At 40.5% G+C, this 24375-nt stretch overlaps 2 protein-coding genes across 17 annotated transcripts; one reads left to right on the top strand and one right to left on the bottom strand.

The window, feature by feature from the left end:
- Nucleotides 1-78: 78 nt before the first annotated feature.
- On the bottom strand, nucleotides 79-17634 carry traf3ip1 (TNF receptor-associated factor 3 interacting protein 1). Of its 13 annotated transcripts, none has more exons than XM_019353272.2 (17): nucleotides 17353-17634; nucleotides 15170-15238; nucleotides 13564-13725; nucleotides 12704-12832; nucleotides 12067-12483; nucleotides 11820-11885; nucleotides 11638-11658; nucleotides 11452-11475; nucleotides 10748-10823; nucleotides 10440-10460; nucleotides 9410-9500; nucleotides 8548-8637; nucleotides 8166-8331; nucleotides 8043-8079; nucleotides 7833-7909; nucleotides 2987-3204; nucleotides 79-2754 (listed from the first exon to the last, which is right to left on the bottom strand). In XM_019353272.2, the coding sequence occupies exons 1-17, from the start codon at nucleotides 17605-17607 to the stop codon at nucleotides 2589-2591; spliced, it is 2085 nt and encodes a 694-aa protein (XP_019208817.1). In that variant the 5' UTR covers nucleotides 17608-17634; the 3' UTR covers nucleotides 79-2588. The 13 variants fall into 13 exon arrangements, with proteins under 13 accessions (XP_019208817.1, XP_025759700.1, XP_019208818.1 ...); XM_025903915.1 differs by having other exon boundaries at nucleotides 8548-8634; XM_019353273.2 differs by having other exon boundaries at nucleotides 9410-9497.
- Nucleotides 17635-18392: 758 nt separating this feature from the next.
- Nucleotides 18393-22356, top strand: agr1 (anterior gradient 1). 4 transcript variants are annotated; one of them, XM_005450438.4, is made up of 9 exons: nucleotides 18410-18486; nucleotides 18747-18837; nucleotides 18961-19082; nucleotides 19271-19334; nucleotides 19612-19664; nucleotides 20358-20434; nucleotides 20532-20595; nucleotides 21104-21187; nucleotides 22189-22356. In XM_005450438.4, the coding sequence occupies exons 3-9, from the start codon at nucleotides 18983-18985 to the stop codon at nucleotides 22236-22238; spliced, it is 492 nt and encodes a 163-aa protein (XP_005450495.1). In that variant the 5' UTR covers nucleotides 18410-18486; nucleotides 18747-18837; nucleotides 18961-18982; the 3' UTR covers nucleotides 22239-22356. The 4 variants fall into 4 exon arrangements, with proteins under 4 accessions (XP_003443344.1, XP_005450497.1, XP_005450495.1 ...); XM_005450439.4 differs by having other exon boundaries at nucleotides 18958-19082; XM_003443296.5 differs by lacking the exon at nucleotides 18747-18837 and having other exon boundaries at nucleotides 18393-18486; nucleotides 18958-19082.
- Nucleotides 22357-24375: the final 2019 nt, after the last annotated feature.

The raw sequence follows: 24375 nt of genomic DNA, 5'->3' as shown, positions 1-24375 counted from the left end.
AATCTTATTCTGGGATAATCTAGACCAAGCTTAACACCTTCAAACTGCACACAAAAACACACAAAAATGAGACAATTCTTTATTGCAATGTAACCATTTATTTCACTCCACTACAAAATTATATAATTATTTGAACTATGATACAGTCTCCACATATACATAATGTACAGTTTATAGTGTACACGATAAAAAGCCTTTTAATATAATGAATGAGCATGCGGGTTCCCACTTTTCCAGACGAGATTTTTGAAATGAGATTTTTCAGAATGCTAACATTTCCTGTAGGTTTTCCAATTTATTATTTTTATAATACTGACATAAACATGGAGATAAGTCAGACTACAGTGTATTTTGCCTGATAAGTCCTTCTTAAAATGTAGAGTGCCACATTTTTTAAAGACAGTCACATTATATTTTTCCCCTTACAAACAAGAATGCAGTTTAAATTAAGATCAGAGCCTAGAAATGTCTGCCCACTGGCTTTCTGTTCTACACACAGTTTCAAGCCTCATTTTTCCACCAATGATTCCCAGCCCACATGTTGTGTCGGCCACAAGTTTGGTAACCCACAGGTTTGGTAAGGCAGGCAGAAATCCTAGTCTGAGCAGAAAATAAATATTTAGGTGGTGTAAATATTTGTGAGAAAGGGAGTCGCTGTGCAGTGTACAAGTCGCCACAATCGCATATGAAATAAAGCATCTAGTTTTGAAAAAAACTGCGTTTAGTGGTTATGATGGAGAAAAGGTGTAATGGATTCCATTCATCAAAATCACCTACATTTCACAGGAAGTGTTATTTTCCAGCAGTGATTTTCTGTGTAATTGTGTTTTCTGGGAAGAAAATGTGTAGCAGAACCAACCAGAATAACAAGCTGTGTACAAGTCTTAAAAACTGTAAAATTACTGTAAATTACTTTGTGTGTGTGTGGTTACGGCACTTTCACTCAGCAGCCACGCAAAGTTTGTACTTTTGTTTCATTCACATTTGGATGACTCTTTTTTCACCTTTTCAATAACAACATTTTCAGGGAAACTGAGGCAGGATCTTGTTTCAGTCTCTCATCTCTACTATCCAACTTCCAACAAGTCCAGCAATGTTCATGTTAGTGCAAAGCATTTCTTACGAGTTGCAAAGGAAGCTAGAAAAATATGAATTCATATTTTTCAATGTATAGAGAAAGCTTACAAAACTTTCTATCAGTTTGGCAGTACGACAGTACAAGATGGTGGCTGCCCTGCATGCTCACTGCTTTTTTCCTTTAAAGTATACAAGCTTAGTGTATTTATAAAAGAGTTAGAAATACGACAGAGTGTGAACATTGCTTATTGCAAAAAGCTTTTTTCTAAAACAGCTCTAATCAAAGTGCAGCAGTGCCTCAAAAGTGGAAGAGTGTTTTTAAAGTAGCGCAAGCCGTTTTCACTCATGACCTTCGGATAACAGCTAAAGAACGAAGACTCCAGATATTGTCGGTGGTGTTCTCTCTCACATGCAGCACACACAACTGTGAGCTCACAGTTTGGTTCACAGTTTGCTCTGGGTAAAGCGTGCAGGATGCGTGACACTCACTGACTCAGAAATCACCGCTCACATCTACTTTTCTCACAGGGGGACATCAGACATTACACAGACTTTGCACTAGTGAGCTGGCAGAGTAAAGACTGTTTCATGTCGGAGCTGACTGTGACAGTTCTCACAGATGGTTGAATAAAATGTGTGAAACTGCTGTAGAGAAAATTTCAGAGCTGTCTTCTTCTTCTTTTCGATTTAACACAGATAGATTTGGTTTATGAAAACTGTAAATGTCAATGAAATGTTAAAAGGTTGGAAAATGTTACTGGACAAATTCATGCCAAGACACTACATTCATGTAACATGCGTTGTTATCAGCTACACTCCAGGCCTCTCTGTGAGCGTCTGATTGTTTTGTAGAAAATGTAAACGTTCTATCTAAACGTTCCTCCTGGTTTCAATCAGCTGGATGTGCCGTGAGTATGTTTAATTACTGTTACGGGTCTGCTCACTACTCTGGTCAAACTGCATGTCAAATATCAAGTGCTCACAAGAATAACATGCCGAGTGCACCACGCCCTCAAAAACTCGGTGATTAAATGAACGAGGAAACATTTAAAATTTGGTCCAGTGGATGAATGTGCAGCTTTCTGCTGTAATGTTCAAGTTGTGAGCTGTGCACTGGCTCAATGCACAAAGGCACCATTTCAAAAGAAGGGCCAAAGATTGGGTTAGGTTAGTGTGCAGATCATAAAGATGCATTTATTTATTCATTCATCTGTCAGTGTTTTCAGCTGCTACGTCTCCAGCATCATCCACTTTTTCCAATCCATCATCTAGGTTTTTGGGAACAGTTTCAGACCTTTAAACCGTCAAGTGGCCCTTTCTCGTACCAATATCTTAAAGTGGAGTAGGAATATATTTGGTACCATCTCCTGGTCTGAAAACCCAAAAGTGGTCCCGTAATTCCACAACACCTCCAAGAAAAATGGCCTTACCATTATTCTGAATGAGAACCCACTCCCGCCTGAATATTCAGTGCGTTTTTGGGGGTTTTCTTTGTGCATCTTGTTTCTTGTTCAGGTTCTGGAGGAGACCTTGATTCCAGTCACCATTTTCTGGATCTTCTCTTCATTCTTCAGTATGTTGGACCTTACAGCACAAATCTTGTCCTGCTGGTCCTTAATCAGCTGCTCCAGCTCGGCTAGCTCAGCTTTAAGAGGCTCCACTGCCCGATCTGTCGCTCTGCAGGACCCACACACAAAGAAGGGATACAATAACTGTGTGCATGAAAGCAGAAGACGACTTAGCAGCTTGTGAAGTACTGATAGTCTTTCTTTTTTTTTGACTGTAAGAGTACAAAAAGAGTATAGCTAGAATCACAAATGTGTGCGTGTGTGTGTGTGTGTGTATATGATCTGGTGTTGGAAACAAAGCACAAAGATTAAAAAGTGTGTTGATTATTCAGCGACCGAACCTCTGCTCCTGCAACAAGGCCTGTGCGTGCTCCTTGTTTTCCCGCCGCCAGGAAAGCAGTTCAGCCTGCATGGCATCCATGTCCTCCTGGATGTAGTCCATGATCTTGCCCAAAGGTAGGGAACTACGGCACACCAGCTGAATGGATGAGCGCAGCCGTTCGATCTCTTTTGTCACCATATCCCGCTCCTTTTTCTGCGCCGCTTCAGACACCAAATTCTGAAAGGGAAGGTGGTACGACAGGTGAGGTCTGGTGGATTAAAAACACTGAATACAAAACTTGCAAACATCAGATACTAAGCACACACAAGCTGACGACGCGGGACGATTTACCACTCAGCAATGCTTCAAACAGACACAAATCACTTGTGTGTCCCCAGACCAATACACAATAAACCCTCTTTAGGAATTCCACCTTTTTCAGCAAAGTCTCAAATATCCAGAACCAGAGCAGGGCTGCATTTAGCGGTTTGGGATTTCAAGGCTAAAAATGTTAGGCGGGAATTCTACCAACCTAGCTGTATATATAAAGATCAAAGGTGCTGCTGAATTGTGTTGGTTAAAGCAGGAGGACGGGGCTGACTGGCTGCTGAAGGCTTCCAGTGTATGGTGTGTGGCTAAAGTGGGCGGTGGGGGGGTGGGGGTCGCTCTATCCCAATTACACTCAGACCCTTGATGGAGAAAAGGAGGGGAAGGTATCAGGGAGGGACCTCCCTCAGTAAGGAGCAAACCCAAGGATGTTTGCTCAGCTGGGATTCACGAGGCCTGAATGTGTGTGCGTAATTTGAAAGCACTGCAAACTGCAACCTTAAAGACACACACACACACACACACACACCTACAAACACCAACCAGAGGATCAGACGAAGCATACAGTGAACAACCCCCACCAGCAAACTTGGTCTTTAAGTCCTGTTTATTTTAGTAACAGGCTGTGGCAGTGGGGTTATTTTACTAAAGTATTAAGTAACAACTCCTACACTTATGCCTCCTTTCAAGCTTGGCCCAAATTATGCTATTTGGCTTCACAAATGGCAGCACCTGCCTTCACGAGGCAGAGGAATTCATACTTGCAGCACAGTGCAAACTAAATGACAGTTTCCTCATTCAAACACACCGTCTGTCACGCCCCCGATTGAGCAGCGGAGCACATATGGTTGGCGTAGCTGGCACATGTAACTTTTGCCTTATCAAGCCACCTCTTAAAACAAACCAATCGCCTCACTAATTACAATTCTGAAAAGCAGCTCGACTAGACGAGACCACACAGCAGAAATGACATCAAACATTATTGTTTGCCACCATTTCTTTGCAGAGGGAAAGCACACACTTCTGTCGACCTCGCTGTGCTGCTCCTTTGTGGTAGCGCAAGAGTGTGAGGGCTGAAATGCCTTGGCCTGCTGGTCCCCCCCAACAAGGTGGGTGGCTTTCCACTGCGCACCATGAACCCTGCAGCTAGACAAATACTCTATGGTTCATTCGGCCTGCCTGGCTGCGGTTTGGTCTGCACAGCCCAGACAGGACCCATGGCTTCATTCTGTTTGCCATCCCCATGCTACCTCAACACCCCCACCACTTCTTCTCTGTTGGAAAATAAAAAACTTGGCATGAAAACATGACCCCTTGTACGTGTGCACTCTGTCCATGTAGATATAAATCAAGCTTTATGGAGGTGTCCGTCGGTGTCTGCGAGACCTGTGTGCTCCGAGTTTTCCTTCTTCTCACCCAGATCACAGAACAATATTTAGACAAGGTGACCGCAGAGGCGCAGGGGCGAGAAAGGAGGAAAGGGGCAGGTTTTCCCATTATCTTAGACAGCGATGAAAGCACGATGCAAAAGGAAGACACGACCTTTGGCTGATGCCAAAAAAGTGGCTGTGGACTCAAAAGAAAGGGGTTTTAGGAGGTTTTTCGAAGGTTTAAATGTTTTCTCTGTCCCATGGAGCTGCATTCATTACATTTAAAAACCTCCTTCAAAAGTTGGGACGGCAGACCCGAAAATCTCCAAACACTTGATTATGACATGGTGAGGTACAATACAAAGTGAAATTCACTCAGTCATCACATGCCTAATGAGCTTAATTAGGAAATGCATGCAAAAATGTGATTTATGGAGCGCTTGTGGGGATTTTCTGGGGTAGGAGAAAAACATTCTTCAAAGAATCCTCTGACATGAAAAATGGCTTGTAAACATGGAGCCTGTCAGTGGCACAGCAATCTTTAGGGTCTGATTAACTGGAAAAACAATGATTTAGACGTGAGCTGTGTCACTGATGGCGTAACATCAGCTTCCTTAGAAGAGAGCGCAAACCTGGTTATTACCGTCACAGCAGATGTCAGCTGTTTTTCTGTAAAAAACCTGAGAGGTGAGCCAGGAAGCGTAATCACAGAATGAGATTTGGGGTTAGTTTTCCTAAAAGTCTATTCAGAGGTCTTGCTAGATCATAAAAATAGCTTGAAGTCAGTGAAGTAAGGAGGGAAAAAAAATGAGGTCACAGGATGTTGTTAGAAGGTCATTGTGGCCCACTGGGGAGACATCGAGGAGCAAACCCCTGGGGTGTCAGGTGAAGTGAGAGGAAACTTCCAGGGGACCGCTGGCTGTACTGCAGCAAATGGAAAATGGAAACTGAGCTTTAAAAAAGCTGCTTAATCTTTAAAAGGTTCTCATGGAGCGACGGCTTTGAAGGTATTAAATATATCATCAAGGTGTAGGTCAAGCCAGAAAACAATTTTCAGCTGCCTTCAGGTAGGTTACTCATAAACCTGACCAAAACCTGTCAATATGACCTCTAAAAAAAGTAATGTGACTAATGGAATGCCACAGGGTCATTTCCTCGTGTTTCCACAAAAAACGCTCCATGTTTATGAAGACACAGAGGTCTGGAGAGCCGAGTATTTATTTTCTTGACAATTCTGCAGAGAGTATTCTGGCCCTCCTGCTCCGTGACTCTCACTCAACAGCCATCCATTTGTATGCCACGGGGTTTATTTATACACTACAAACCTTCATCAAGGCTAATTTAATGGGGGAAAAAAAAAGTACACAAAAATTCTTATGAAAACGCAGCTGTTGCAAGGAGCGGATTCTGTCTAAATAAAAAGAGAACTATCTCGGAATAATATACAAGGCCACCAAGAGGTCATGAGGAAGGTCATCCCCAAAAATATACAGCAAATACTTGAGACACGCACACAGCACTGGGCCACGGCAAAATACAATCACTTGGCTGTTTAAGTGTTCCCTTTATTTACATCAGCAGAGAAAGAACACAATTAAATTAGGACTGACAAAGAACGAGGGGGACAGAATAAAGACTTCAAATATACAAAAAGGCCAGGATGTGTGTACGGAGCCTGATGCTAAATCAGTGTGGCTTGCAACCTACTCAGACACTGTTTTTAAATACTGGTATTAAAATAATACCACTTGCAGCAGCAGTAATTTCAAACTGCACACACCAAAGAAACTCAATATTTACATTTTTGTGCCTGCGCATTTTACTGTGATTACAATAAAAGAAAAAAAATCTACTCTAAGCTGACCTCTCCACCCTTTCATGTCAGGAAGGAAGTCATTATAGTTCTTTATACAGCTGACGAGGAAAGGCCAATAGCGGCAGAGGGGCAAACATTCGACTGTGCAGACATCCCTGCAGATCACACAGGAGAGTCGAGCATGACAGACTGGAGGCCCTGAAATCTGAGGAGGCTACATTAAGAAAATTAGAATAATCTCTGCAAGTGTGCGCTCACGTTACTCAAAGAGCCTGGCTATTCTGAATGTTTCCTCTGTGAGTGTCTGTTTGCACATGTGCACGCTCACATAACAGTAAAGTTTGTTAAAAGCTGGGCCAAAACATTCCTGCAGGTGTGAGTTATGAGGGATAATGCCTGAGGTCGCAGTTAGGAAGAGATAGATCAGCAGGGTGTTTCTGCATGAGTTACAGGCCAAAACAGTGCATCCACCAGAGGCAGGGTGGTCAGCTGAAGACTATGCTTCAGTGAAGTGGACCACCCAAAGCAGACAGCATACACCACCTCACGCCACGGACTACAGACCAAACTGCAAGCTTCACACTGTCTGATACTCCAAATATTGATGGAAGTCTCTCGCTGGCTGATACAAAGGCTGACTGTGGGGAAATGTCGACCGTGAGCAATGGCAGAAGCATGTCACCTTGAGAAAACTGGTCAGTCGTGTATATTATGAAGTCTAAAAGTCAAAGAGGAGAAAAACAAAAAACTAACAAACAAACAAACATAAAAAACCCAGATAAAACTGAGCACTTCTGATCTGTGTGAAACCCCCCTCTCCCCAAAAAACAAAAACACACACCAAAAAACACGTATATGTATAAAGAGGTGTAAAAAATAGAGGGCACAAGCTAAAAAAAGGCTGTTCCAAGGATTGTAGATGCTTTCAACAAAATAAAGCAGTATGTAACTTAAGATAGGGGGCAACCCAAGAAAACAAGCTCATTTTGCTCCAGACATCTTGATGAGTGTGTTAATTGTGTGTGTGGTCCTTTAAGGCCCATACTTGCTTGTTTGGTTATTAGCCCTTCAGCTTCACTGATGGGGAACATTTTTGTGGTTTCGAGGCAGTGCAATTACACCTCCCCACTTCATTTGTTTATATCTTTCTTTTGATAATAACCAGGGTTGCGCTGTGTTTTTTCGGTGTGGTAAGAACGTGTTCCCAAGGAGCAAGCTTTCCAGAAAGAATGACTGAGAGAGATGGTGGAAAGGTTCAACCCAGGTTTTTGGTGAGACTAGTTTTTCGGCAAGAGCTAGGCTAATACTGCCCTCTAGTGGACAAAAGCGAAACACTTCTACACGGTCCGTACCTGTTCTTTAGATTTCAGGGACAACGGGGACGACTCGTAGTCTTTTTTTGTCTCCAGGATCTTTTTCACAAGGCCACCTACAGTTAGAGAAAAGTAATTTCAGGAGATTCAGGAGAAAATGAGGCATTACTGGAATTAAAAACATGTATATACACACACACACACACACACACACACACATATTTATTTTTAAAAAATGTAGCTCTGTACCGTGTTTCTCATCTTTGTCTAGTTCTTGGGTAGGTTCCTGTAATAGATAAGAATAACAGAATATATAGCAACTACTCCTTGCTTAGATTTTTCAATGAAAAAGTTACTGTTCAAGTCACTCACCACCTCCACTTCAGGAGCACCTGAGGGTGGAGGGACTGCCTCCTCCACAAGAAACTGTTCATCATCATCCTCATCTTCCTCCGAGATCTTTTTTCCATCCATGATGACGGGTGCCGAGGGCTTGGCACTAGAGAGCCTTAAAGACGAACAAAGAGGCTGACTCACTCTAAAGAAGATTTCAAAGGCAGGAGCATGAAGAGGAGAGATTCATGTTGTCTTGCTTGACTGCTGTGTGACTGGTTAGACTTGCTGCACTGCTCCACTGTTCAAAAACCATTTAGATAGGCTTAACCACTAGTAGGAACTAGACTAGGCTAAGAATGATGTCACACAGCATAATGTGAACATAAGAAACATTAATGAATATGAATGATGAAATCACCTCTCAGCCGGGCTCGCATCAGTGTAGCTTTCCTGTCTCTTGACTCGAGGAGGTGCTGGGCGAGCACTGCTGGGCCGTGCTATTTGTCTACTGTTGAAGAATGGAAAAGAAAAATAATGATCAACTATAATCTAAAAGACAGCTTTACATTACCTGTTTTTATAAACAAAACTGAGAACAGCAACAGATGCTGCTGCACCACAGCTGTTCCACCAACCAATCAAATCGTTTCCTCTTCTTATAATCTAAACTGTAAAGTCTGCTGGAGGTTTGCACATAACATTGCATGATATGGTCATATCGTGCAGAGCTCAGCACCCTCAAGTGTCAGCAACACAATGACTGGCACCTTTAAGATAAGGCATGCTGGTAGAGTGGACATCATAAACACTTCCTGGTTCCCCTGTGGTGAGTAAACAGGTCCAAAGTGTGGACCAGCATTAGAAAAGAGCAAACATTTTTTAGGTGTCAGGCTAAAAAAAGTCAATATGTTTTTTAGAAAAGGAAAAAGCCCGGACAATATTTGGCTCTAATTTGATCATTTAATTCCTAAAACATGCAAAAGCAATGTTTCATCCCACAGGATCTTCAGGCATGTGTCCTAAAGAAGTTCCAACCTTAAAACAGCCACAGAGTGACTTTTTTCCCTTTTCCTCAGTACACTGTGATAAAGCACCTCAGAAAAAGTCCAAGGAAGCATTTCTCTCAAATTTCTTCTGTTCTTTTTTCTCAGACCTTCCAAACATCGACAAATACGGCTCGCGTCTAGAAATCATCTAGTTTTTCCCATTAACTTGAGCAGCATTTTTCTGCATGTGACCATGCACAGTGGCTCATTAGTGACAGTGTTAACTTTAAAGACCTGGAAGCCATGTCAGATGACGCTGACGATCCTCCAACTTCTCCATTTTCTTGAGGAACAGGTCTCTGGGATAAATGAACATCTCCATCTGCTAAAGAAAAATAACAGCTAATAATTAGCTTTGCATAACATAACAAATCTTTGATATGATTTAAAAACTTGTTTAGCACCAACTACAGCTCCTATTCTTTCAAATCTCCAGTGGCTTAAACGCTGACCTGATGCACAGATGTATAGTTAAAGCTCCTATGACACCATTGCTGGGTGAGGCTATTGTGATTTCTGACCACACCAAACTAAACTACACCTCTCTTTCAAACAGAGTGCAGTCAGAAGCAAAACAGGTGCAAAAATCTCAGCTACAGAGGACAGATTATTGCCTGGTGCAGGTGGTACAGCACACAGGATGCGGCTTTAAAATCTCAGTGTCAAAGCTTCCACAGACAGATAACTTGCTGGCTTGCGATTAGAAAGGTGCATTTTTACCGTAGCTCTGCAGAAATGTGAAGACTGGCTGGAATTTCTATAAATGACGATTGCTTCATGGGGTATTTGTCCTGCTGTTATCTTTTCCCACAGGTGTGGCTCCTATTCATTTGCACGCAGGTGAGTCTGGGTTGGGTTAGGTGTCCCATTGAAACACTGTATTTAATATTGACCTTCACAAACAAACCTGAACGACTTGTTCAGAGGCTTTAACAAAAAAAAAAATATTATCGTTGTTAAACAGTAAGCGAGTCATTCAGTCACTGGCTCAGTTACTGCACTCACTTTGTTACTCAGACTGGAATATCAAGTTATTTCATACCTTCTACTGTCACCGCAGAGGTAGTTAATGTATCTGCTAAGGTTTATTTTAAGGTGTTATCACTGCAAGAGTAATTCATCTGATTTATGGACACAATTAATGTTCATTCAGTATCTGAGTTAACCTTTTATGTCTACCTTGTTTTAAGGGAAGGATTTCATGGAATAACTTAAAAACTTTGGTTTTCTTTAAATGAGCTCATAAAAGAGAGCGAGCACTTACCTCCTTCACTGTCAGATTCTTCTGCAGGGAAACAAATAAAATAATTTATTACTTACACAACAATGTAAACCCTGAAAAGCATAAGCAGAAGAGAAAGGATAGATGGTTGAATAATTATTAAACCTACTATAAGTCCCCCCCCACCCTCGTCTCCCAGCAAGGCGAATGAGCAAGTTACTTTATTATTATTGAAGCGTAAAAAGGAAACTATCATACTAAAAAGTCTTTCTGCCACATTTTTATTAATTATTAAATGTATATTCTTGCTGTTGATGAATAAAGCTGAAGGAGGGGGTGCCGGGTGTCACCTTGATCTCCCATTTTGGGTCTTCGCCGCTGCCCCTTGGCAGATGCAGGCCGAGGTATTCTCACTGGACTCTCAGACTGTGATAAAAGGAAAAAACAAAAAAGAAAAAAAAAGGATGACTGAAGACAAGCACACACAGATGTAAATGTAATTAATTATACTATCTGAAAACTGAAATCTGTCATGTAGTAACATTTTAACATAACACAGAAAAAAGGGCTGCGTCCCTCCTGAAAAACAAAAGAGGCTGTGTCGAGGTGCAAAAGTTTCAAAACCAGACATTTAATATAATAACTGCAGAGGCATTAAGATTATATCTGACCCAAACAGACCGCAACAATATCGAGGGAGATGTAGGAAAGATTAGTAAGAACAAAGCAAAGCTAGAAATGCAGACCGAGAATTTATCGTGTTTGTCAACCAGCTGTGAACCCTGCTTTACACTGAACTGAACAACACGCGACAGTACAAACACACTGCCACACCAAGACATCATCTTGTGATGTGTTAGAGGAGAAATACGAAACTCAGACATTCAAACATTTATTCTCCAGCTAAACAACTGAAACATGGGGATTCACTTCCTGTAACACAGCTCAGGAGTTATTTAAACACAGTAGAATCATAAGGTTTGTAACTGTACTGGTAAAAAGTGGTATCTGAAATGAAGAAATCCCACTGAGACATTTTTCAATGAGTTTTTACCTGGTTCTCAGCTGCTTCTGTGAGCTGTGAAGACAAAGAATATGAGTCACACACACACAATCATCACATGTATCAGTTACACACTGAGTAAGGGAACACAGTCTGCCACACTACAGCCCAAAGTAGTACTTAACCACGCAGCTAGCCACCCACTACATTCAAAAACTAAATCGTCTGCAGTAATACCTCTTCAGCTGGATTTGGTTCCTTGCAAGAATAAGAGGCAAAAAAAATCAGAAAAGAAATTAGAATAGTTCATGAACCTGTGTGATGTGTCAGGATTCAATCGTAAGCGAATGAAACCTCTGCACCACTGTGAAACTCAGAAATGATTTTATTTGTCAAATGTCTGAAAATATAGAACTTACCGCAGGTTTGGCTGTTTTAATGGGCTCTTCAGGGGATGGTTTTTGCTGTTCCTCTGATAATCTGACCTGAATGCACACACAAACACTGTAAGAACTACATTTTGTTGTTTTTCATTTACTCGTTCAGTCACACGCTGTATATTTAACATGTTCTATACATGCACCTGTTAACAGGTATTCAAGTGGGAGATAAGCTGAAACGGCGACTGAAAAAGGGAAACGTGTGCTGTCCTTGATGCAAACATACCTTGCTGTTTCCGCTCTCTCCACTTCTCTTCCTCTCATCCCCATCTTTGTGTCGTTCTCTTTCTTTTTCTCTGTCTCGATCTCTTCGTTTTTCCTTGTCTCTCTCTCTGTCTCTGTGAGAATCTCGCTCTCTTGTCTTTTCTCTGTCTCTCTCTTTGTCCTTTTCCCTGTCTCGATCTCTCTCTCGGTCTCTGTCCCTGACTCGTCCTTTGTCTTTGTCTCGTTCCCGGTCTCGACTCTTGTCCTTGTCACGGTCTTTCGCATGGCGGTCCTGTTCAGTGCGGTGGTGTTTTTCTGAGCGCTCTCTGTCACGACGGTGCTCTTTCTCTCCATCTCTACGTCGGCTCTCCTGTTCTTTGGGCTGGTCTGGGTCCTTCTGGTCCCGGCTGCTGCTGCGCTCTGTGATCTTTTTCTTCTCCTGAAATAAATAACAGTGAACATAATGCAATTCACAGTGGGCCTAATCATTTTTTAAGTCCTGTTGAAAAATGTAAATATAAAACAGACACTGAGGTGTGTTACAAAAAAATTCTTTGCAGTATTTTGGCGTGAAACTTAAAATATACATTCTGAGGACATCTGAAAAAACATCAATATGTCTGAAAGTGTTAAGATTATTTAATGGGTTGAAGACTCACCTCTCTATCCACATGATGTTCCCGTCCCTCCCTATTCTCCTTGTCCTGGGACCTAGAGGTACTGGCTTTGGTTTTAATGTCCACTTTTTCTCCTTTAAGCACTCGCTTCACTGCGTCGTCACTGGACATCTGCAGTTAAATGTACAGGACCAGACAGTGTGATACAGTAAAACTCACTGTACAGTTTTAAACAGCATCCACGCTTCCAAAGTGTCCCTAAACAAACTGAAAAGGAGAAAGTTTATGGTTGGATTGAACCTTAAATCTGAAAACTCTGAGATTCCGGTTGAAGGGGAAAAAAATAAAATAAACACAATTCAGGAAAAACAGCCCATTTATTAGTTTTTAAACGAGGAAAGAAATATTTAGCATTAAATTCTTGTCTTGGTATCTTTGTTAGATTTGTAGGCACGTGTGTATCGGACCAGCTGTCTTTGCTGGCTCATACTATTCATTAAAATCAATGTCAGGCTTGTGGGAATTCGCTTTACTTTTTGTTGTTGTTGTTCTTAATTTGTTTGCTGCCATTAAATACCATTACTACTGCAATTGTAACCACATACATACATTTAAGAGGGAGCAACAACCCCAGACATCTGCTCATCTATTTACACTCAATCTCCAGGGTTCAATTAAATACTTTCAATGTCTCCCTGAGGCAGCCAGACAGTTTTCCCAATCGAACAATATCTGGATGTGAAAAATAACACATACTTCATTTTCCTTTTAATGGCGAGCTAGTTTTATTTGTGTCTCGGGTATGACAGAGACAACATGAAAAATGAATAAATTGGTGAAATAAGAGTGCGTTCTTAATTTAGCTTTTCAGCGTGAGTGTGTAATCTCCCGATAAGACAGACCTTGTTGAGGCAGCACTTGGCGATGGCCTGCAGCAGCTCGTTGGTTTTCTCAGGCTCGTGGCCGGCTACAATGCGGGCTGGCTTTGCTGCCAGGGGCTCGCCGCAGACCAGCATCACAACATCAATTGCTTTCTGAAGGAAGGCTATTTTTGAGTCCTTATCCTAGAAAGAAAAAGGATGCACAGGAGATAACTCCAACGAGATTCATTTTTTGACACAGTTTAGGATGATTAAACCATCTGAGAAATGTGGATCTTTGCAGAGATCGGCTGAAGTTGTTTCTGCCGTAGATGAGCAAGTCCTGTATAAAATAGCATGTGTAAATAAACTATAATTGGCCCATAATCACCATTTGTGACGACCCTGTAACTCTGACACCACTATTTTCTTCATAATGCTACTTACATTACAGTAAGTATACTTTACTTAGCAGGGTGTGAATCTTAGTCTGCCACACATTGTAAATGTGACTGTGCTATTTGTAGAGTATAATTGTTAGCTTTCAAATCCTGAACCTCAAAGGGCCAATCAGTCTTGGTTTTAATAAGGCAGACAAAAGGTGAGATGGAACACCTGGATTTTTAACAAGGACCATCTTCCATAATGGAAGAACAGACAAAAACACAGCCCTCCTTTGATTTAATTCTTGCATGTTAATAAAACAGACCTTACTCTAGACTAATCACCCAGCTAAACAGCCCGTCTGGTCCATCGGCCTGCTGCATTTGAGAAGGCTGCCAACTGCGTAACATAAGGACGTGTGTCTGGTGCAACCACCTGGCCCTTCTGTGTAGCATCTAATAGGGTGAGCTTTCCAGTGTTAATGCCTTCATGAAATCTCTATTCAAATAAATTAATAACATACATAGCTGAGATTAAAAAGTAGAGAAAAAGAGTGATAGGCAAGTCTTTAAAAGATGACAGTAACAATATCAGCCTAAGCCTTATGATTAAGCATTTCACAACAGAGAGCAATGTCTGAATGAGCTTTTACCAAAACTTTACATTTTTGTTTTCTTGTAAGCTGTTCGACTTGAGTCTTAAACGCCTCTGATATCCAGCAAGCTTATTTATTTATAACCATGAAGGGTTTGGAAATGTAAGGTTGGATACTTTTATGTGAGTCTATCAACACGATTCAATAAATTTTAACAGTGTTTAAGTTTAACTCGGATGCTTTACAGTGGCAGATTGCTACTGTGACGATTGGGTCACAAGGAATCAAGTTTTTAAAAACACCATTTATATTAGATTAACTGAGTAGATTCCTCCAGCTGTAGCATCCTCCCATCCAGTTTTAATCTGGGGTCAACTTGCCAACACCAGCCTTGAGTTCTGACACCTTGACATGCTCTCTCTGTCACATACTGGCAGACGTTCCTTCTCAAGAGCGTGTTATACAGACAACGGGTAGGGTAGGGTTACCCCCCCCCCCCCCCCCCCCCCCCCCGCCACACACACACGGTCCTGTGTAATGCCTGGGTGACCTCATAAATGAGCAAGGCTGCTTCTTAGGACATAACACCATTGTATTAAAAAGTTGATTAAAATCGAGGAAAGACTGTAATTAGTCATATTAATAAGCATAGCTGTCAAACAGACGTACCTTTACACTGTCTGACTTCATTTCGGTTTCTTCATACAGGCCTTTCATAAAACCAGTAGTCCTGATGACCTGAAAATGGTGGGAAAAAGGTTGTTTTAAACAGACATGAAACTACAACTATATGCCATTTTTAGCTTCTGTACATCGAGAAGTCCACTCCAAAGTCTGTTTGCATGTATGTGCAGGAATAGTGCTTTTCACCTGTGAGCTAAAAAAAACAATATTTGCTGAGAATTAACCTAAACATTAAAGTAACACAACAACAAAAAAAACATTTATAGATTTAACAGTTTATGTCCTACAGTCATATTCAGACATATTCCTAGTCAGAGGAGGGGAGTCGAACATGCCGACACTCTTCCCTTTATCAAATATGCATGAATCTGGAGTGAAATATAAGACTGCTGAACAGGTGAGAATGAGTTGGCACCTCTGTTGAGAAGAGCGTAACAGATTTTACTCTGCTTGACACCTTATGTAAAAGGAGTCAACTGTGCATATAAAATGCTGAAAAAGAAAATGAAAGAAGCCGCAACTGAGCAAAACAAGTTTGATCATAAAGATCAGCAGTGTATTTACAACAGGACACTGACAACAGACCGTGGAGATGATGCAGTGTTTCCTGTGTGTGTGTATGTGTGTGTTTAAAGAACCATGATACTATAGCAGCAGTTGTACTTACTCAGAATGGATCTTTGGAAGGGTGGCTACAGATAACATTAGAATACATTCATATATCGTCCTGTTATTTCTGACTCTTAATTAAACAGATGGCAGTTAACCTAAAAAAATTAAAAACTGAGAAAGTTTTTTTCCTTTGAGGTTTACTAAAGCCTCTTTTGTTTACACATTAGACATTAGTCTTTTCTTTTAAAATTCCAGCAATCTTAGATTTCATAATGCCAATGATGAGATTTATCTAACTAAGGGAGGGGCAAAACTGTTCTGAGGAGGAAAATCACCTTTACTGTACTTATATTGTTTCCTTTCATCCCATTATACTGCCTGTTACTTCTCTCATGCATGTACTTAAGTACTGGCCTTTATAAAATGGCTTAGAGAAACAGTATTCAATTCAATTCAAGTTTATTTGTGTACTCCAAATTCCCTCATGGCAAGGTTATAACCTACAGTGTTAAAGAACTCCAACAATCAAGTGACCACCTATGATCAAGCACTTTGTGATAGTAGGATGGAGTAACTCCCTTTTAACAGGAATCCTCCAACAGAAGCATGCTCAGGGAGGGGCAGAGGAAAGAGAACAGAAAAGAGCGCATAGGGAGTCAGGACAATAAAAGCGTTTCTATTTTCTGTGTCAGAAGTGCCAGGTGTAATCACAACCTAGACCCATTCTGAACCAGAAAACTTTCACGTAGTACAATTGCTTTTCTAATGCACATAAAATACTAGAGTACGTAGCTGACCCTGATCTGTATCTGCACTTCTCTTCATCTGAGAGTAAAAGCTGCTGTGGGTTACTGAAGAGTCTGAGCTGCCAAGAACTCAGACATTTTACTGTGTTTTACTCTAGGCCACGGAAGACAGATCTTCCTGGCAAACACCAGAAAGACATCGGCTATAACTTCATCATATATGCATGGCTTGCGAGTAGCTTTAAAAAAAATGAAGGGAAATCAAAGAAGAGGCACCAATTATAGCACAGCCTGTGCTTGTTTTTAGCTGTAATCATAAGCTGATCAGCATCTGTGTTCTCAACGTGACGGATTCAAGAACCTAGCACAGGTTCATCCTAGCTGGCAGGTGCCCTCCTTTAAGCCAACAGCGGGGAAAACGGTTTGTTGATTCGTGTGTGGGCTCAGGTCGTGCCTAGCAACAAGACGACGCTGCTGAAACAACTAGCTCACTTGCTAACCCACCACATTAAATAAAGCGCAACCTGTCATTTAAGTGAATTGCTAATGCACCCCTTGACTATCAGGATTAGTGTTACTGACAATCTGAAGTTGCAGAAATTGGAGCTTACAAAATGTTCCGTAATATTCGCGAACCTACTTGGTTAGCTTCCTGCTAACCTTTATGCATTAGCTGGCTAACTAGCTCCTGTGTCTGTGTTTTTAACTTAGAAGTGGCATTAGGCTTGGCTTCTGAGAAGAAGAGTGTCGTGCCCCTTAAATAAAATCCACTTTGCTTTCTCGAGTGTAATGTCAGCAGCTGAGTCTCACCTCACTGAAGATATCGTGCAGGTATCGAAAAGGAGGCTTGCTTAGCAGTTTCTCGGTGAGCGGCGGCTTCTTTATCACTTTGCCCAGCGTGTCCTGGGTCTTTTTCACCACTGCCGCATTCATGGTAGTAAATAAAAAGCCAAGATAAGTACTTTTAATCAAGAACAAATACACGAAACTAACTAAGAGTGAAAAACTTAGTGACTCTGTCGCCTGGTTGCTATGTCTATGTCCTGCAATCCCACAGTGCATCATTAAAAAGGACTGCGCCTGCGCCAAAGGCTTACTGTTGCTAAGCGCTCTCTTTGTGTCCATAGCAACAACTAACAATCGGCTAGATAAATGGCTAGGCTAAGTAGATAGAAAATTCTTTATTATAGCCGCCAAAACAGAACAGCGTGGTTATATAGAGCAACAACTAGATAAAAGCATTCAATATACATACAAAATAAAACAGGGCATTCATAAACTGTAAGTTTTGGAAGCGAGATTATAAAGATGACAGTACTGGGGATTGCAGAGGTGGAAAGAATTATTCCTTTACACTGGACCGAGCTCCGGTATCAGTATTTGCAACAACAGAAATCAATTCGTTTTAGAAAAAATACTCCGCTGCCTGTCCTATAAGTTGTGGAGACAATGGCCAGGATAAAAATAAAAATGGCCTAAAAAAGGGCCATATATCCCTGTCTTTATTCTGGCATGGAGTGGGAGTTTCCTCTATACCAACACGCGGAAGAGTCATAGAAAGAAAGCAGTTTTAGAAACAACTGTACTTTCAGGCTTACACTTTTTAAGAGAACGAAATTTTAAATTAAAATAAAAAGTTATTTTGATTTAGTTAAATTTATTTATTTATTCTCAATCCATAGACTCGAGTTTCATCTAACAGCCCATAAAGGATATATGTTTTTAAACTTACAGAAGGGATAATAGCCAAATTAATGCTAGCTTCCCTATCTGCTGGTGTAATCCCACTACACAGCACAATTGTGCGCATGTGCGTGCTTCTTCTGTTTTTTTAAGCCTATTATGATATACCTGTTTGACAAGTTCGATAGGAAAAAAAAATCTGACAAAAGAGAGCGCACATAGGAGGGTCAGAGCAGATGCTTGTTGCTTCATATTGACGAGGTAAGACATTTACCTGCTACCTGAATATCTTCATTGACTTTTAAAAGTATTATGATTTCTTTCAAATGGTTAGATGCCTGACTAAAAGTTTGAAAAAGGTTTGTAAATTAAGGAACTGGTGGGGGTTTAATTATAATTATTTCAAATTACACTTTTTCACATAAATTCAGACTTGATTTTTTCCCCCCCCTTACAAATACAAGTGTGGTAACTATGTGTAGAATTACCGCTTATAAACCATTTTACTTACATGGTCTCAGGTGGAACCATTAATGAATTCTTGCTTGCTTGCTCCTTTGGCTTCATTGTTACTCTGCATACCGCCTTGTGAATCCTAGTTAGGCGTGTTTGGTGAGTCAGTGCAGCTTTATATATCTGTCAAATGTGAGTCAAGCTAAAACTGATTTGTGTTTTGTATTTAAGTATAAATGTCACTGAATTTCAATGGAACTCATTTGCCAACTTTCACAGCAGCTCTCTGAAAGGACAAGGAACGATGCTTCGCTGGGTCTTGCTTGCTTTGCTCATTGGCCTCTGTGCCAGTGCTGGGGAACAGAAAGCTAAAAAGAAAGTGAAGAGTCAGTCCTTGTCAAGAGGTGGGCAAATCTCCTTTTTTCAATATGCACAGCTCCAGTTAATGTCTAAAGAACCATTGCATAAGATCATTTATAGCTGTCAGACATAATAAAGTCAGAACTTTGCTTGTTTGGGAACATAGTTAATATACTGGCAACATGCAGCAGTTTTGTTGACTTAAAACTGTATTTTTATTTCCTGCCTGCAGGATGGGGAGGTGGTATTAACTGGGCCCAAAATTATGAAGATGGCCTAGCAAAAATGGCCAAAAGGTAGGACTCTAAACCTTGGGTAAAAGTGCTGGATGTCAGTTTATTTTGTTTGGATAAGTCTGTTCCTTTGTTGTGTCTTTCTGCGTTGGAATGATGCTCCATTACTTTTCCATAAGGGAAACACATTATTGCTTTAATCTTCATCTGTCTCTAAATCCAGCACGGGGACTTTGCTTTCTAAGGCATTTGGTTGTGTAAGACTGCCTTCACACCCTTCACTGTGTTTATTGTGTTTTGGAATGTACTGAGTTCTTTCTCTGTGGTTTTGCTCTCACAGTCAGAAACCTCTCATGGTCATTCATCATAAAGACAACTGCCCACACAGTAAAGGTACTGCTGCTACTTTGGTTTATTAAGTATACATATATATTAAAAAATATAGGCTTGCACCTCCTGCGCTGTCTTTCTCACCCAGACTTGGGCTTGTTTGTTTTCACGGGGAACACAATGGGTGCATTCTGTAATACCCACAAAGCAGGCAGTGAAGTATGTGAGAGTTATGTTCATAAATCACTCAGCTGGTTTTGTGAAATAAGCTCAGTGGAAGTCTCCACTGGCATTTCTTAACCCATAAACAATGACGACCACCTACAGAGTGAAGTCTGGCTCTAAATTTTGAGTTTTGCTAGGGTGGACCAAAAGCAGCCCGTTCTGCATCCTCCCTCTGAAAGTCTCAGAATACTGAAGCATTTCGTTTGATTGCAGCAAGTTGCATATATTTTTTTATTAGTAATGTGTCCTCATTTTAACAAGACAGGATTCATATATTTATAGTGTGTTGTGTATTCCCTTACGTGAATGCTCAACACAGATATTCTAAAGGTCCAACCTGCCAGACTTGTTTCTGACCTGTTAGGCAAGTTTATAAATGCAGTCTGTAATAACTCAACAGGCTTTACCTCCTTCTGACATTTTCTAGGCAGAATACATTTATTAATATTTCCAGATCATATAATTCATAATTCATTCATAATTATTTGAGAGCCAGTCTAAATATAATACTAAACCAAAGTATTTCAACAGACCTGAAGAAGGCATTTGTTGCGGATAAGACTATCCAGAAAATGGCAAAAGAGGATTTCATCATGCTCAACGTGGTGGTAATTAAAGATATGTTATATATGCAGAATATATATATATATAATTATTTTATTATTAAAATCATGTGCATCATGTGTACTATATTGTTATACACAGGAAGAGACTTCGGACAAGAATCTGGCACCTGACGGTTACTATGTTCCCAGAATCCTCTTTGTTGGTAAATTCTTACATTATTAATATAATTTCAATATAGAAGAACAGATTGTTTACTTTCCTTGTCTGAGGTTGAACAGAGATACATGCATAGCACAGAATAAAACCATTTAAACCAGGCTTTAAATACAAACAGCACCCCTTCATGCTGGAGTCTCTGTAATGCACGGTGAGCCAGTGAAAGGCCACTAACACTAACACTGGAGTACTTCTCCTTCTTGTCCCTTCAGTTATCTGGCTGCAGCATTTCAAAGTAATTGTAAATGAGCACGAGATGACTGACTAACTGCAGTCTACAGTGCATTACAGATGTCCAGTCTAGATGTAACAAAAGCATGCATAACCCTGCCAGATCTAATGGTTTGGATAGTCCCAAGGTTCTTTTTGCTTTCTCACTCATTGTTTTAGATAATGAATTTTACAGAACCACATTCAGTTTACAAAATGCACATCAGCTGTCACATAATACTGATTACTTTTCTGAGCTGTTCATGTGTGTGGTTTTTCTACAGATCCAACCATGACTGTGCGCACAGACATTACAGGAAAGTACAGCAACCACCTCTACACCTACACAGCGAGTGACATCCAGGACCGTGAGTGACTGTTCACTCTCTCTAATGACAGTTTGCACAGCTCACCTGTCAGCAGACTGCAGACACACTAATCCCCCACAGCTTGAATCCCTGTATCCCTTCCTCAATATTTTGACAGAAATGACTAAGTTTTTTTATGAGATTGTTCTGACAGAAAGAATTTTGAGCTCCGTGTGGATGTTAGTGAGAAACTTTAGCAGACTTGTAGCACTAGTAGCCAAACAGGTGGGAGTTTTGCAAATGCAGTGCAAAGACGAAGAGTTAATTTTTTAGGAGGAAAAGAGAAGGCAAGTGAGGTATGTGACACTGTTTCTTCCTGATATATAATCATTAAATCATGGCTTTGGAAACTAAAAGCACAATTAACACACTTGAAGCACCAGCATTCATTATGTGTTTGCTGATTACTGTTGTGTCACTGTAAATCATTCAGGGAGTTATTCTAGGTCCAAACCTTGTGGTTGTTGGTCCCAGAGACATTTGTCTTTAATATATTTAAAATCTAAACACAATAAGAGTCATCCATCAGAGTTGGCTAGAGTGTATCCCATCTGGCTACATCCTGGACAGGTTGCAGGGCTAACACAGAGACACAGACAACCTTTCACACTCACATTCATACCTATGGGTAATTTAGAATCACCAGTTAACCTAACCCTTTGGACTGTACCTAGTGAGAACATGTAAGCTGCACACAGAAAGGCCCCAGCCAGGCGATGGAGTGAGTGTGAGGCAACAGTGGCAACGATGCCACCGTGCCCTGCCAATAACCTTAAAAAACTTCAAACAAGATATATTTAAAAAGCACAAAGTAAATCTCCCATCTCTTAAACAAACCCCATAAGAAAAAAAAATATTTAAAACAAGAAGTTGAAGCCATTAAATGTGTAGTAATGGAAAAGTAGCACCTGCAGCTTAGGTTTAGGTTTCATTTCTGAACTACTTCACTCATGTAAGAGCGCTGCAGGCCTTGCTCTTATTTGTCCCTTCTTTGTCCACAGTGGCCGACAACATGAAGAAAGCCAAAGTCCTGCTGCACAGCGAACTCTAACGTGGTGCCTGACGTCTCAGCATCTTCCACACATGACTGCTCAGTGGCCAGAACTGAATTATTTAAATGTTTTTGGTGCTCATTAAAACCAAAATAAAGGAAAAGAAAGCCATCTTCAGTTTTTCTCACTTTAATGCAACACTTAATATATAATTAAACTACTCATTAAAAACACAGTGATAATGCTTATTTAGAACTGTTTATGATGGTATTGTTCCATAAGAAGATGATTAGGCAGTGTTGAGCTGTGTTGTTGTTGTGACTTTTAATTTGAAAGTGAATATTACATCAGAGCAAAAGAACTCAGTGAGAATCACTAGAAAACATAGTGTTGATTATTTAGTATTATTTATGTGTGATAAAACCACAGATATCAAAAAATGTGGTGTAAACAAAATAAAGCATCCTGCCTTGTATCAAAGGTTCATGGTACTGGTGGTGGTGTAATGATGTGGGGAAATGTTCTTAACCCCTTAGAACCAGCTGAGCATTGTTTAAACACCACAGCCTGCCTGAGGATTGTTGTTGACCATGACCATCCCTTTATGTACCAACCCTCTGATCGCTGCTTCCAGCAGGCTACTGCACCGTGTTACAAAGGTGAGATCATCTCAATCTAGATTCTTGATCTCAATCCAATACAGCACCACTGGGATGTGGGAGAACAGGAAATTTTCACCATGGATGCAAATCTGCAGCAGCTGTGTGATGCTGTTATCTCAACATGGAACAAAATCTTGGGGGATATGTTTCCAGCACCTTGCTGAATCTATGCCACCAACGAATTAAAACAGCTCTGAAGGCAAAAGAAGCTCCAAACCAGTACTAACAAAGTGTAACTAATTAAATGGCTAGTGAGTGTGTCTAGGATTTCATGTCACGGTTTGTGGCATTTTTGGCCACTAGGTGGCAGTGTAATATAGCTGACCAGGGTCTCATGCTGTTGAGAATCTTTCCAGTGAAGTTGAATTCACTCAAATATTAATTGATGGAATATTTTAATCTGATCGGTTATATATGCTTATAAAAAAAAGTTAGAATTTTTTAGTATTTTAATAATAATATTGAACAATAATTGATATCTTTGATATCTTTTTGTTAAAGAAATTATTCTGTGCTTGAAGCTCAGCAGACTTCATATTGTTGCAAAGGCAGTTTGATCTACAGTCTAGTTCCTGGGTAATCCTTGCATTTTATCTCAGGCTACGTCTCTGCTTCACTTGTTAAATGGTCTTCTGAAAGCAGAGAAGACAATTGCAAAGTAAAAAAAAATCAGATAACTCAGACCTAGACAGAATGAGACCATGCTGCACTGCCACAAATAGCCACCATGCAGTTTTCCACTGTCATAGTTTCAATTAATGAGCTGCTTTTAATTGTTATGGCTCCACCATGGTGCCTTTACCTTTTAAAGCAGAAAGGCAACAACATGTTAATGCTTCCCAAGCCTGCATTAACGTCAGCTCTCAAAACTCTTTTATATCCATTAAGATCCATCCTAAAAAATATACACTTTCACTCTGCATTTCTTTGAATTCAGAGAAAAGCAGAAAACAGGAAAACACTTTAAATGGGTCAGAAAGTTCCATTCCTCAATATTAACATCTACTGAAGGAACTGATCACTGAGAAATGATTAAATTATTCACACCTCTGTTGCACTTTCTCCCGTGTTTCCACAGTCAGCGCAGATGTCTGAAGCAATTGTGTGTCTGCTTTTCCTTCATGTTTTTCAGTTTTTCTGTCTTCAGATGGACCCAAGATGATTCATCTTGAACTCCTGAGATTTTCCAGATATTTTCCTCCTCTTTCTTAAGAAATAGTTTCAACAGCTTACACTCTTGGGTTCATAACAAATGTGCTTCCTACCAAGGCTTTCCTGTATCCTTGGCTTGACATTTCAGTCTTTGGATAAGTGCAGTGCCGTTTCAGCTCACTGTGAGGAATAAAAACAGAAACAAATCCTCTCCAGCATCCCCAAGAAGCTGTCGTATTTCTGTAGGAAAATAACTCCAACATTACTTGACGAAACTGAAGAATTATTCAGAGATGTTTGATGTTTTTGATTTACAGATAGCTCTTAAACTTCTTAAACAAGCTCCTAAATGGAAACAGTTTAATGGCTGTATGGACACACA

The sequence above is a fragment of the Oreochromis niloticus genome, linkage group LG16, assembly GCF_001858045.2.
Source record: "Oreochromis niloticus isolate F11D_XX linkage group LG16, O_niloticus_UMD_NMBU, whole genome shotgun sequence".
Classification (NCBI taxonomy): domain Eukaryota; kingdom Metazoa; phylum Chordata; class Actinopteri; order Cichliformes; family Cichlidae; genus Oreochromis; species Oreochromis niloticus.
Note: the sequence above shows the minus strand (reverse complement) of the source record. Positions and strands in the feature narration are given on the sequence as shown.

Bases quoted from the DNA above. Each gene is read 5' to 3' on its own strand.
- agr1 (XM_003443296.5), top strand. From the start codon at position 18,983: ATGCTTCGCTGGGTCTTGCTTGCTTTGCTCATTGGCCTCTGTGCCAGT. The intron at 19,083-19,270 runs GTGGGCAAATCT...TCCTGCCTGCAG, and splicing joins GAGTCAGTCCTTGTCAAGAG to GATGGGGAGGTGGTATTAAC. The intron at 19,335-19,611 runs GTAGGACTCTAA...TTGCTCTCACAG, and splicing joins CTAGCAAAAATGGCCAAAAG to TCAGAAACCTCTCATGGTCA.
- traf3ip1 (XM_019353272.2), bottom strand. From the start codon at position 17,607: ATGATGCACTGTGGGATTGCAGGACATAGACATAGCAACCAGGCGACA. The intron at 12,833-13,563 runs GTCTGTCTTATC...ATTTAACTGCAG, and splicing joins CCAAGTGCTGCCTCAACAAG to ATGTCCAGTGACGACGCAGT. The intron at 7,910-8,042 runs GTACAGAGCTAC...CTCTAACTGTAG, and splicing joins AGACAAAGATGAGAAACACG to GTGGCCTTGTGAAAAAGATC.